This window comes from Lactuca sativa, chromosome 8 (assembly GCF_002870075.4).
Source record: "Lactuca sativa cultivar Salinas chromosome 8, Lsat_Salinas_v11, whole genome shotgun sequence".
In the NCBI taxonomy this organism is placed as follows: Eukaryota; Viridiplantae; Streptophyta; class Magnoliopsida; order Asterales; family Asteraceae; genus Lactuca; species Lactuca sativa.
The window spans coordinates 63,415,765-63,430,333 of NC_056630.2; the positions used below are offsets into that span (position 1 = coordinate 63,415,765).

A 14,569-nucleotide genomic window follows, 5' to 3' on the forward strand; every position below is an offset into this window, starting at 1 on the left:
TGAGGCCCTACACCCCTTATACACAACCCTATGTGGTTTAGCACTTCATAACAAGTGTTTCCTAGTCCCTAAGGTTGTTCCAATTCAATATTAGATGTTATAAACACTAATTAGATGCATATATGTGTCATTATATGATAAATAGGATCTATGTGTGTGTTCAAGTCTTCACTTGGCACTTAGCATCCTATACCACTGGTTCATCCAAACCACTCACTACAGGTGAGTTTATACCCCTAATCTACCTTTTACATGATTTTAAATGCTTTTATTGGGGGGGGGGGGGGAGGGAATACAAGTTGAAACATTATAGTTATTACATCAATCACATGTGATTAATAAATATCAAACAAAAGGATTTACTATACTTTTAACTGATTTATCAAACAAACTAGTTCAAAATGATTAGCAAACTCTTTTACATGTTAAACTATTTATGAAACTTGTTCTTATATACCAAACCTTTTATTTTAACTCTTTCAAACTTATATATTGTCAAAACCATGTCTAATGCATATATAGTTATATAAGTAAGGTTGGAAGGACTTAGGACTGATAAATCACTTTATTTCCTGTTCCTTGTTTGATTGTGGACTTAGAGTACCATGTTGTTTGTCCAAGTGTCGTTTAATCCTTAGTTATATATTATGTATATATGTATAGACATAAAAGCTTTTTATCTCAGTTCAACACACTCAATCATATAAACAAATCTACTAGTAAACTATAATAGGTATAGTTTAGGAAGTCACTACTCACTATTTCTAGTACAACGAAACATACAAGAGTCAGTTCATTCATGAGTCAATACAAACTTACTATGATAAGAAACTAAGAGAATATACTATAATGAGAAACTAAGAGAACATACAATACACTACACTATACAAGAGAACATACTATGATGAGAAACAAAGAGAACATACTACATACTAGACAGATAGAACATACACTACACTAGTAAAAGTATGGTTATAATCATAGTCTTTAAGCGTCGTGATTTACTAGTCGATCAAGTATGGGTATAATCATATCACATTATACCTTAATTAACAATCGGTTTAAGGTAGTTAGTACAACAGTAGTTACAATAATACAACACTACAGTATTTTATTATTTTCCCATTGCATTCACATTGTGATCTTCTCACATAAACGGTAATGTATTAACTATATTTTGTTAATGATAGTCACACTTGGGAAAAATACACACTTTTACAAGAAACAAACATACAGAACATTTGTTGCCTTGGTAGAAGGCTACGTTTAGTAGAAAATATAGGATTTTCTAGGAGATACAAACATTTACTACAAACATTTACAAACTTATACATCAAACAACTTACAAACATTTTCATACAAATAATGACACTAAAATGCTTGTGAACTCACCAGATTTAAAGCTGATAAACTCTTTCAAAATAACTTGTATTCTTAGGTCATCAGTAGACAGGTACCGATGCCAAGTTTTGAGAAGATGGGGCGTTCAAGACTCGTCTCTTATTTTGATTCATATTTTTGGTGTCTTACAAACTATACATAACACACTTGTATTAAATTATATTGTTAATGCAATGGATGATGTTGTTGCTTGTTTACTATTATGCCTTGTTGTGATACTGTACATGACGTCCTCCGCCCCGGAACGTTTCCGCCATTCAGGTTTTGGGGTGTGACTGATTTTTGTGAAGATCTTCCAGATCTATCGTAGTATACTACTTCTGCAAGTCGTAGTGCTGTCCGATCATCTTCTGATCAAGTGACTGTGTAGTTACTTTCTTCCAACACATTATTACGAAGTATTTTATATAAAATACGTGCTATGTGTATATATTTTGTTGTTATATGTGTGAATGTATATCCACTCTCTTCTATCTCATAGATCTGATTTATTCTCTATGAAATACGTGTTATGTGTGTGTGCCTCATCTGTTATGTGGAATATGTATTGATTAAAGCATGCTATACAAGTTTTACACTATGTATAAAAATGTATATTTTTATCTACTAATATGTTGGGTAGATAGTTGGTGTGTAACAAACAGATGAGAGGCCTCGATGTTGTTTTGATTTAGTCATCTAGCGGAGTTTAGATGATGACCACGGACTTTTCTAGACAGTCTTGTGGAACACTAGCAGGCTCGCCACCTGTAGGTGTTAATGAACTTGGGTGTTCATTCGCTGTACTCCATCCCCCCAAGGTTGCCTTATTTGACATATATTGCTGGGAAACCCCCGAAAGCATGTGTTGTCGCCTCGATGAAATATTCTTAGACTAGGTCCCTTGTCTCAGTTATTTTAGGGACATAAAGTGAGAATAACGGGAATGGGTAATTGGGTTATTGTTGGTTGGTGAAATTAAATATAATTATTTATTGTGGGTTGAAAACCCTATATGCTCACCAGGCTTCCAAGCCTGACCCACTCAGTTTCTTTGTATTATAGGAAGTGGCACGAGGGCATATGATGGATAATCATCAAGTTGTTTTGTTTACAAGTCTGTATATGTATATATTTGTTGAATGACTTGTAATGTTATCATTTATGCTTTATGGTCTGTACGGAACATGACATCCCAGGTTTTGATTATGAAATGAAATTATATTTCTTCATGAAATGTTTTGATAAAAATCTATTTCATCATGTTTTGTTTTTGGGAACAAATTCCGCATCTCTTTTAAAATTAAAAGGATTTACTTTGAAAATGTTTAAAAAGCATAAATGAAATCGGTCTTTTCTGACCGAGATTTGGGGATGTCACAGTTGGTATCGGAGCATTAGCTTAAGCGAACTAGGAATTTGTAGGATTTGTAGACTTAAACTTAAAATGCTAAGTGAAATTTTGAGATGTGTGCCTGTGATATTTTAGGCACGAGCACTAGGTTATTTTAGGAAAATTGCCTAAGATGCTTTTATGTGCTAAATGTTATATGTTTGCCATATATGATATTATTTGTTCGGATCTATGGTCTGTTTCCGACCAGATCTAGAAACCTTATATGTGTAGGATTCTAAGCGTACGTCTACTATATTAGAACTAGCATGTAAACGTTTCGCAGTGATAAGGATGATTTGAATATCTATCGTGAATGAGGATCTAATTTCACCTTATTCGGTGTGTAGATCAAAATGGTGAGAACAAGAAGTGGAGTTGGAAATGCTGATGAAAATAGGAATCAACCACCAGTGATTGAGCAAATACCTGTCGTAGCAGCAACACTTGAGTCGATAGCAATGGCCGGTGTACAATTGATGATTCAAATGATGTTGGATCGTCAAATGGAGGAGACTAGGCGGTTGCTTCAACAGAATTGTGAAGAACGGTCAATTCAAGTGGAAGAGCCCGAATTTGATGAAGGGAGCTCGGAAGGTGGAAACTTCAGTGGGTCTGTTGGTCAAGCCAACCCACCGATAGTTAGGCAAAACAACCATGATGGAAGGAATGATGGAATGGGATGCAAGTACAAGGACTTTCTAACTTTCAAACCATCGACCTTCAATGGAAAGGAGGATCCGATTGGAGTTATGGATTGGATCTCAAAAATGGAGTTGGCCTTCATGACTTGTGGCTACAGTGGCAAGTTGCAGACTATCTATGCAGTGCGTCAGTTCCGAGGTGGAGCTGTTCGTTGGTGGAACACTCTAGGGAAGACTTTAAGCCCTAATGAGCCACTGCAACTGACGTGGGCAGAATTCTTGGTGCAGTTCAAGCGTAAGTTCTGTTCGCCCCAATATCTGTTGGAGTTAGAGAACAAGTTTCTGACATTGACGAAAGGCAGCATGTCAGTTGATGAATACACAAATGCTTTCACCGATAATATGGAGTTTGCTTTGCGCATCGTGCCAGATGAGCTGACAAAGGTTGACTGATACGCAAAAGGACTTCCATGGGAGTATGCAGTGCCAGTGCGTCAGGCACCTACTCTAGAGGCAGCTATTTGGACTGCCAAGTCTGTTGAGGACATGATCAAAGGAAGGACCGCCGACAAGGTTAAAGTTGGCGAAAAGAGAAAAATTGAAGGAACTTCAAGTTCCAATAAGAAAAGTAAATTTTCGAAGTCAAATTCGAAGAAGTTTGGAGGAAAGGGAGGCGAAGCGAAATGGTGTGATAAGTGTAAGAAAAAGCACTTTGGGAAATGTAGTGAGGATGTAACCTGCTACAAGTGCGGAAAAATTGGGCATTTTGCCAATGAGTGTCCAAACAACAAAAGGATGTGTTTTGGTTGTAATGAAGAGGGGCACATTTTGAAACACTGTCCGAAGAAGAAGGAGGCAGCGAAGCCCAACATCCCACCAAAGCCGAAGGCGAGAGCCTTCCAGATGACACTTGAGGCTGCGAAAGATGAAGCTGATGTCGCTTCAGGTACCTTTCTTGTTAACGAATTACCTGCTCAAATTTTGTTTGATTCTGGAGCCAACTACTCCTTTATTTCGCATGAGTTTGGTAGAAAACTAGCTTTGCCTGTTGATAGACTAGATAATGCTTTATTAGTCGAAGTTGCTAGTGGTAAGTTTGTACCTGTTGGCCATCGTATGAAAAATATCTTAATCGACCTTAATGGGAATAAGTTTCACGAGGAATTATTGCCTATCGAACTTAATGGTTTCGACATTGTTTTGGGAATGGATTGGCTTAGCGCTAATGACGCCGAGATATTGTGTAGAAAGAAGATAGTAAAAGTAAACCCGTCAGGGAAAGAGTCATTTATGGTGTATGGGGACAAACGCAGGGTAAATTCTGGAATCATTTCTCTAATGAAAGCCAGAAAGTGTTTGACCAAGGGATGTACATCATATTTAGCATTCGTGATTGATGCTAAGAAAGGAAAAGAAGGTGATGCAGAGTATTCCAGTGGTGTGTGATTATCCGAAGGTATTTCCCGAAGATCTTCCTGGATTACCACCTGATCGACAAGTGGAATTCCGTATTAACTTGTTACCAGGAACCACGCCAATTGCAAAAGCACCTTACCGATTAGCACCGACGGAGATGAAGCAGCTAATGATGCAACTTCAGGAGTTATTGGACAAAGGTTTCATTAGACCTAGTTCATCACCCTGGGGAGCTCCGGTGTTATTCGTGAAGAAGAAAGATAGAAGTATGAGAATGTGCATCGATTACAGAGAGCTGAATATGGCAACAATAAATAATAGAGACCCGTTGCCAAGGATTGATGACCTGTTTGATCAATTGCAAGGTTCGAGATATTTCTCGAAGTTCGATCTTAGGTCAGGATATCATCAGCTGAAAGTAAAAGAGCAAGATATAGAGAAGTCTGCATTCAGAACACGATATGCACACTATGAGTTCTTGGTTATGTCGTTTGGACTAACCAATGCTCCAATAGCATTCATGGATTTAATGAATAGGGTTTGTAATCCGTTCCTTGATAAATCTGTGATAGTATTCATAGACGACATTCTGATTTACTCGAAAAGCCAAGAGGAACATGGCAGACACTTGCGAGAAGTGTTAGAAGTCTTGAAGAAGGAGAAGTTGTATGCGAAGTTCTCCGAATGTGATTTTTGGACTCGAGAAGTCCAATTCTTGGGTCAGATGGTCAACCAGGAAGGGATAATGGTCGATCCATTAAAGATTGAGGCTGTAATGAAGTGGGAACACCCAAAAAGTCCCACAGAGATCCGAAGCTTTTTAGGATTAGCCGGATATTACCGAAGGTTTATCTAAGGCTTTTCTTCGATCGCTAGTCAATTAACAGCTTTGACCCACAAAGGAGCTACTTATGCTTGGAGTGATAAGCATAAAAAAGCATTCGAGAAGCTAAAGAAGACGCTATGTGAGGCACCAATTCTATCTCTACCCGATGGAGTTGAAGACTTCGCTGTTTATAGCGATGCGTCTAGGGTTGGATTGGGTTGTGTTTTGACCCAAAGAGATAAGGTGATCGCATATGCGTCCCGACAACTGAAGGAGCATGAAAAGAATTACCCAACTCATGATTTGGAGTTGGCAGCGGTAGTTTTCACTCTAAAAATATGGAGGCATTACCTCTATGGCACGAAGTGCAAACTTTTCACTGATCATAAGAGTCTCCAATATCTCTTTAATCAGAAAGAGTTAAATATGAGGCAACGACGCTGGCTAGAGTTACTCAAGGACTACGATTGTGAGATACTTTACCACCCCAGTAAAGCTAATGTTGTTGCTGATGCTCTCAGTCGGAAAGTCAATCTTGAAGGAAAAAAGGCCAAGAGCGTTGAGAATAGAAGTTGTCTCGACAATTGTGGAAAGTATAAAGAAAGCTCAAGAGGAAGCTTCTGAGAAGAATGACCGAAAGGAGGAACGTTTGGGCAAAACGTTGGTGTTTGATACAAACGGTCATGGATTGAAGGTGTTCCAAGGTCGGATTTGGGTACCTAAGTCCGGAAGGATAAGAGATCTTTTGATGGAAGAAGATCACAAAACCATGTACTCGATTCATCCTGGTAGCACTAAAATGTATAGGGACCTGAAACCCTACTACTGGTGGCCGACGATGAAACTTGATGTTGTAAAGTATGTGGCCGAGTGTGTGACTTGTGCAAGAGTCAAGACACAACATCAGAAACCATATGGGAGTTTAGAACCTTTACATGTGCCTATGGGTAAATGGGAAGACATTGCGATGGATTTTGTCACTAAACTACCCAGAACGAAAATTGGTCACGACATGATTTGGGTGGTCGTTGATCGGTTCACTAAGAGTGCGCATTTCATAGCAGCCAAGGAGAAATGGTCTATGGATAAGCTTGCGAATTATTATGTGAAGGAAATTGTGAGGCTTCACGGTGTCCCGTTAACGATTGTGTCAGATCGTGACAGCCGTTTTACCTCAAGGTTTTGGAAAAGTCTACAAGAGGAGATGAGTACCAAGTTGTGTTTAAGTACAGCTTACCATCCACAGACTGATGGTCAGAGTGAAAGACGATACAAACACTTGAAGATATGCTGAGAGCATGTACCCTAGAATTCCTAGGTAACTGGGATGAACACTTACCTTTAGTAGAATTTTCCTACAACGATAGTTTCCACTCGAGCATAAAGATGGCACCTTATCAAGCTTTGTACGGACAGAAGTGTCGTACGCCGTCTTGTTGGCTTGAGGCTGGAAAAAAGCAGTTTATGGGACCCGAGATGGTCCATCAGACTGCTGAGAAGTTGAAAGTGATCAGGGAAAGAATGTTAGCAGCTCAAGATCGTCAAAAGAGCTATGCTGACAAGAAGCGAAGACCGATGACTTTTGAAGTTGGGGATTCGGTGTTACTTAAAGTCTCACCGTGGAAGGGACTTATAAGATTTGGAAAAAGGCGAAAGTTGAGTCCAAGGTTTATTGGACCGTTTAAAGTTCTTAATAGGATTGGGAACCAAGCTTACAAGCTAGAACTACCAGAAGAACTGATTGGTATTCATAACACTTTCCATGTGTGTTATTTGAGGAAGTTCACGAGAGAAGTTCCTGATATAATTCCAATTTCTGAATTGAGAATTGCTGAAAACAAGAGATTAATTGAAGAACCAGAGACAATTGTTGATCGAAAGACTAAGAAGCTTCGACGCAAGATGGTCGAATTAGTGCTTGTCCGTTGGAAACATTCGAATGGTCCAAATCTCACTTGGGAAACGGAGAGTGACATGTTGAGTCGCTATCCGCATTTGTTTGTCGATGTGTGATTCCGGGGACGAAATCATCCTAAGGGGGAGAGAATTATAACGCCCGCGTTTCCAGGCTAGACATTTTCGTTGATGTAATAGTCTAGGTTAACCCTTGTAACTCTTTTTGAAGTATTAATGATGAAATATTTGAGTATTATGTGAATGATGTGTTTATTTTCTTAATTATTATAATTTAATGAATTAAGAATAAAATAAGCGTCAAAATTAAAGTATGAGATAAGCCCGATATCATTACATAAACAGGTAGTGGTCGAAACGAGGTTTCCGAATATATAAAGAATGCCGAAATCCGAGTTATAACGAAGAAGTTATGACCTGTCGAAGTTTCGCGACAGAACCGGCAACGCTGAATGACGTAAAAAGTGAAATTTACGTTAGTGCAATATTTAGCCTTAGTGATCTAAACGAAAGTCGTAGAGTTCTTTAAACCGAGAGCGTGCATAAAAAGAACGCCCAAATCTGACTTCGTATGAGGAAGTTACGATTTTTCGAAGTTTTGACTTAGCAATATGTAGCCCGAATACTCAATTTGAGATCGAGCAGTTTTTAGTCGAAACAATCTAAACGGGAATCGAAGATCTCGTTGTTAGTAGCGAAACGATGAAAAGTTAGGTGAGAACGGACGTCGGACGAAGAAGTTATGAATTTATAACGGAGTTTTCCTGTCCGGGCCTACTAAAAATTAAATAATAAAAATAAAGTCAAAATTTGCCGACGGAGTCTAAACGAAAGTTGTAGAGCGTAGTCTCACTTACGCGTGGATATAAAGAACGTTGAAAACGGAGCTCGTATGCGAAAGTTACGCAATTTAGAAGTTTGACGAGTCAAATTACGCCGAGCGTAATTTGAGTACGCCCAGCGTACTCAGAAGGGTGCAAGTTGCCTGACCAATACTTGAGTGCCACCAATTGACGCATGCAGTGACGTCAAAGTACGCCCAGCGTAAATTGAAATTACGCCCAACGTAATCCCAAACCCACCAGCTTATAAATAGAAACTGAGATCAACCATTTTCTCTTGTTCAAACTCTTTCTTCTCTCTATTTTTTGCTTCGATTTGCATGCCAATCATATCCCGAAGCCCCGGTATCATTCTCGAGCCCTGAAACAAGATCCGAAGGCCCGAGGATCCCGAAGAGCATTATTCCCGAGCCGAAGCTCTGCCCGCAAGGAGTCTGATTTTTGTGAAAATCTTCCAGATCTATCGTAGTATACTACTTATGCAAGTTGTAGTGCTATCCGATCATCTTCTGATCAAGTGAGTGTGTAGTTACTTGCTTCCATCACATTATTACGAAGTATTTTATATAAAATACGTGCTATGTGTATATATTTTGTTGTTATATGTGTAAATGTATATCCATTCTCTTCTATCTCATACATCTGATTTATTCTCTATGAAATACGTGTTATGTGTGTGTGCCTCATCTGTTATGTGGAATATGTACTGATTAAAGCATGCTATACAGGTTTTAAACTATGTATAAAAATGTATATTTTTATCTACTAATATGTTGAGTAGAACATGGGTAGATAGTTGGTGTGTAACAAACAGATGAGAGGCCTAGATGTTGTTTTGATTTAGTCATCTAGCGGAGTTTAGATGATGACCACGGACTTTTCTAGACAGTCTTGTGGAACACTGGCAGGCTCGCCACCTGTAGGTATTAATGAACTTGGGTGTTCATTCGCTGTACTCCATCCCCCCATGGTTGCCTTATTTGACATATATTGCCGGGAAACCCCCGAAAGCATGTGTTGTCGCCCCGATGAAATATTCTTAGACTAGGTCCCTTGTGTCAGTTATTTTAGGGACATAAAGTGAGAATAACGGGAATGGGTAATTGGGTTATTGTTGGTTGGTGAAATTAAATATAATTATTTATTGTGAGTTGAAAACCCTATATGCTCACCAGGCTCCCAAGCCTGACCCACTCAGTTTCTTTGTATTATAGGAAGTGGCGCGAGGGCATAAGATGGATAATCATCAAGTTGTTTTGTTTACAAGTCTGTATATATATATATATATATATATATATATATATATATATATATATATATATATATATATATTTGTTGAATGAGTTGTAATGTTATCGTTTATGCTTTATGGTCTGTATCGGAACATGACATCCCGGGTTTTGATTATGAAATGAAATTATATTTCATCATGTTTTGTTTTTGGGAACAAATTCCGCATCTCTTTTAAAATCAAAGGGATTTACTCTGAAAATGTTTAAAAAACATAAATGAAACCGGTCTTTTCTAACCGAGATTTTGGGGATGTCACAGCCGTACCATAGGCCAACAATAGCTTGGACCAACTCAGCCCTGACCAGCACCACAAGAAAATGAATCTTGTTGGTGTCATAGTTTTAAAACATGGACTAAAATTAAAAATTTCATGTGACTACATTGTAAATTTATGAATATCTTTTTAAATATTACCATATAGATGAAAGTAGGATTGTCTCAATACTATACTTAGAAATTCTCATTCATCTTGAATTGTTTATTTTTGCATATTAATTTGAACTCGTTGACAACATGCTATGCATTTACACCTCAACAAACTATTTATAGGCCATAAACAACAAATGTTACAAAATGAATAAATCCGAACATTTATGGGCTTTTTGGGTTTTATATTAAAACTTTTAAGAAAAACTAAAACTTTGATATATTACGAAAGAAAACATTACATTATCAAAAATCCAAAATGACCAAAAACACTATTTTTTGTGTAGAAGAGTTAAGTGGAGAGAAAAAAAAATCAGTTTAAATTTTAGATAAAGTCGCCGGTAAAACCCCTTATCGTCGGTAATAGTGTTCTCGTTAAAAAGTATATTTCTTATAGTGACATAATAAGGCATGTGAAAATCATTTAAAGTATAGCATAATAGTAGTAATGTTGGTAGCCATTCAACTGTCTCAATAAATAATAAACATATTTATAAAAGTTGTTTTCTAAGATTTATAAATGTTTACTCTTTTCAAATATTTATTTTAATTCCTTTTAAATAAAATTATATATATATATATATATATATATATATATATATATATATATATATATATATATATATATATATATATATATATATATATATATATATATATATATATATATATATATATATATATATATATATATATATATATAAAGAAAGACTTATGGTGAAAGGAAAATGTGGTGGGTCACATAATCTAATTGGTTGCATGCACCGTCACCAACCTCCAAAAATAACTCACACAATCCATCACCAAACTCAAACACTTTTCATTCATAGCTTACACCTGTCAACTAAGCAATAAAATTCAATTTCAAATCGTATAAACACTCCTTTAAAATCCCTATATATACTTACAACCCATCAAAACAATTACCAATTCAGTTCACTATTCTCTCATGAAAATGGTATGTTCTCTTCCATTACTCATCAATTTCTTCCATATTAGTGATTAGTTTTATCTACAATATATAGCGTAATGTTTAATCTGTTTATTGCAGAAAAAGATAGCGCTAATCGGACCATGGGGAGGATCGGATGGAGAAAACTGGTCATTCAAAGCTGAGGGAAAGATCACAAAGATATTTATCAACCATGGAGAAGTTATTGATTCCATTGGATTCGTAAGCCTAGATGATGATGGTAATCACCTCCATTCACAAAGGTTTGGTGGTTATGGTGGTGATTATACCGAGGTAGATTGAGTACTATATATATATATATATATATATATATATATATATATATATTTTAAATCAAGTTGGAATATTAAAAATATTAAAAAAATTACAAAACGGGGTGTGTATCTAATAATGGGGTTAATGAATAACAACATCTTTTTGAATAGATGAATATAATCGATTCATATTTATGACATGAAGGTTCACATCGACAATGATGTTGAGGAGCTGAATGAGATTAGTGGAACTGTTGGATGGTTTGATGGGAAGATTGTTGTGACATCGCTATCTTTTGCAACTGATGTAAACAAGTTTGGACCATTTGGTAGGGAAAATGGGACTCATTTTTCGCTACCAATTTCAAAAGCTAGCTTTGCTGGATTCTATGGGCGTTCTAGCGACTACCTCCATGCCATCGGTGTCTATCTCCGCCCCACATAATTGGTTTGAACCGCCCAAGTCAACAAGCTTCGAGTAGCTAATTAAATAAGCAGCCTATAGGTGCACTTTTGTTTCATGTGTGAAAGTATTGTTACTTTTGAAGCTTCTTATCAACTATTAAGTTATTAATCCAACAGATATTTTATTATGGAAAAACCTTAAAGGAATTACGGACACTATATTAAACATATATATATATATATATATATATATATATATATATATATATATATATATATATATATATATATATATATATATATATATATATATATATATATATATATATATATATACTCCTCCGTGACTTACTAATATCCAGTGATATCGGCGTCATCTACCAATTCATCGACGAATTAATATAACAAGTTTAGTGTCAATCACACTTAAAAACCTCAAGCAAAACTTTATTAAATTGAAAGCTTACTACAATCACTCTCATTCTCTTAAAAACTAATCTAGAACCATAAAGAAGAGAACAAAAATGTTTGAAGATCTTGACATACAAATACGATGATAACTAAGATGTATTAACTTATTATAATTATTTTAGTATTACAATATATATATATATATATATATATATATATATATATATATATATATATATATATATATATATATATATATATATATATATATATATATATATATATATATATATATATATATATATATATCGAATAAAAGAATAGTTTTATTCTCCTTTTGACATGTGTCATCTTATTAGCCCCCTTAATTAATGCATATTTTATTTTTTCTTTTGTCATGTGTCACCATATTATATTTATTAATTAATGCATGTCATTTGTGAACCTTTTGATTTTCCATTTCAAATTTCAATATTTAAATTTCTCATTCTAATTACATTAAATTAATAACATTAGAATAAAAATTAAAATAAATTTAATACAAATAATAAAGTGATATAATATCACATATTTATTTAAATCAATGATTAAAATTATATAACTAAAAAAAATCTTTTAATTAATAATTTATTTAAAATAATTTATTAATAATTTCATTTTTATTTTAAAAGTTTAATTAATTCTATAACCGTGGTTCCCACGGATTATAAACTAATATATATATATATATATATATATATATATATATATATATATATATATATATATATATATATATACTATGCTATCAATAGCGCGCTATAACGACGCTATAGCGTTTTGCGGTGTTATTGAAACGCTATTTTGAAATAGCGTTTACAAATAGCGGTGGCGCTATTAGCGGCGCTATTGACCGCTATTTACCGCGAAACTCATCAGCGTTATAGCGACGATGCACTCGCTTTTACAATTTCGTACATATTGGGCTACTTTGACAAAGAAAAAAAACGCTTATGTGTTATTTTAATATTAAATCTTTATTTTTTTTAACTAGTCCACTACACTTTTTTTCTTAATAAGTCCAAATAATAAATATAATTAATTACAAACTACAAAATCAACAAATGACAACTTCCATTTCTCGTTTGTTTCAGTACTTAGAAACCACGAACGACTTGAGCTGTAATGATATTTTGACACTTTTTAGTTTCCATATAACTATATTAGAATATTATATATAGATTATGTTATGTTTTTATATAATTTTTTATGATATTAATTCTATATAGTATTAATAATCTAATATATAAATTTTGTATAAATATATAATATAAATTATACATAATATTAAAAAACCGCTATACCACTGCTATACCACCGCGATAACCGCGATTTCAAATAGCGGCATGTGACTGCTATTGAAATTTGGACCGCGATAACTGCTTAGTATATATATATATATATATATATATATATATATATATATATATATATATATATATATATATATATATATATATATATATATATATAAAGAAAGAGAGAGAGAGAATAATTTCAAACTTCTGCCACATATTCAACTTTAATGGAATCATTGATACCGATAAAAACGATTAAAATAATCCTTCATTTTGTTCAAATTTTGAATAATTAAATTAGCAAAATTTAGAAAATCCTATATATTGATATAAAAGAATTTTCTAGCACAATGTTCAAAAAAAACTCAAAATATATTTTATAGGCCCAAATTTGATTAAAATCCAAATTATGACATTTTCTTGAGGTGTTATATACGTTCCCATTTGAAAATTCAACAGATAGCCGTTTTTTTTTATATATGTGGTCAATTAAAACAGTGGACGCATAGCTTTTTGCCACAAGTGGCAAAATAGTAAAGGATATATACAACAAGGGGTGCAAACGAGCCGAGTCGAGCCCGAGTATAGTCAGACTTGGCTCGGGCTCGTTTAACTTATACGAGGCTCGAGCTCGAGCTCGACTTGATTCGAACTTCTCGTACTAAGCTCGGCTCGAGCTCGTAAATAATTATACAAGCTGGACTCGGGCTCGGGTTCGGCTTGTTTTTTGTCTGACGTGCCTAAATACGCTTAAATTTGGCTCGAACTCGTTTACTAATACCCAAAATCCTAATCCCTAATATATGTTTTTATTTTAATATAGAATAATAATAATAAATTATACTATATAAATGCTCGCTTAGGCTCGCGAGCCTAATCGAGTTTAGTGACATAGGCTCGAGCTCGAGCTCGATTAATAAATGAGTTTATTATTAAGCTCGAGTCCGGCTCGGGCTCGTTTAAAATAAGTTTCGAGTCGAGCTTTTAACGATCCGATCCCGAGTAGCTTAGCTTGTTTGCATCCCTATATGCAAGTATTTATTTAAGGTATGCAA

The 14,569-nt window shown here is 34.9% G+C and overlaps 1 protein-coding gene across 1 annotated transcript; it reads left to right on the top strand.

The window, feature by feature from the left end:
* The first annotated feature begins 10,948 nt into the window (after window positions 1-10,948).
* LOC128127569 (mannose/glucose-specific lectin-like) lies at window positions 10,949-11,962 on the top strand. The gene is made up of 3 exons (XM_052766154.1): window positions 10,949-11,092; window positions 11,186-11,380; window positions 11,567-11,962. Exons 1-3 carry the CDS (start codon window positions 11,084-11,086, stop codon window positions 11,804-11,806), a joined length of 444 nt encoding a protein of 147 aa, XP_052622114.1. The 5' UTR covers window positions 10,949-11,083; the 3' UTR covers window positions 11,807-11,962.
* The last annotated feature ends 2,607 nt before the right edge of the window (window positions 11,963-14,569 follow it).

Bases quoted from the DNA above. Each gene is read 5' to 3' on its own strand.
- LOC128127569 (XM_052766154.1), top strand. The intron at 11,381-11,566 runs GTAGATTGAGTA...TATGACATGAAG, and splicing joins ATGGTGGTGATTATACCGAG to GTTCACATCGACAATGATGT.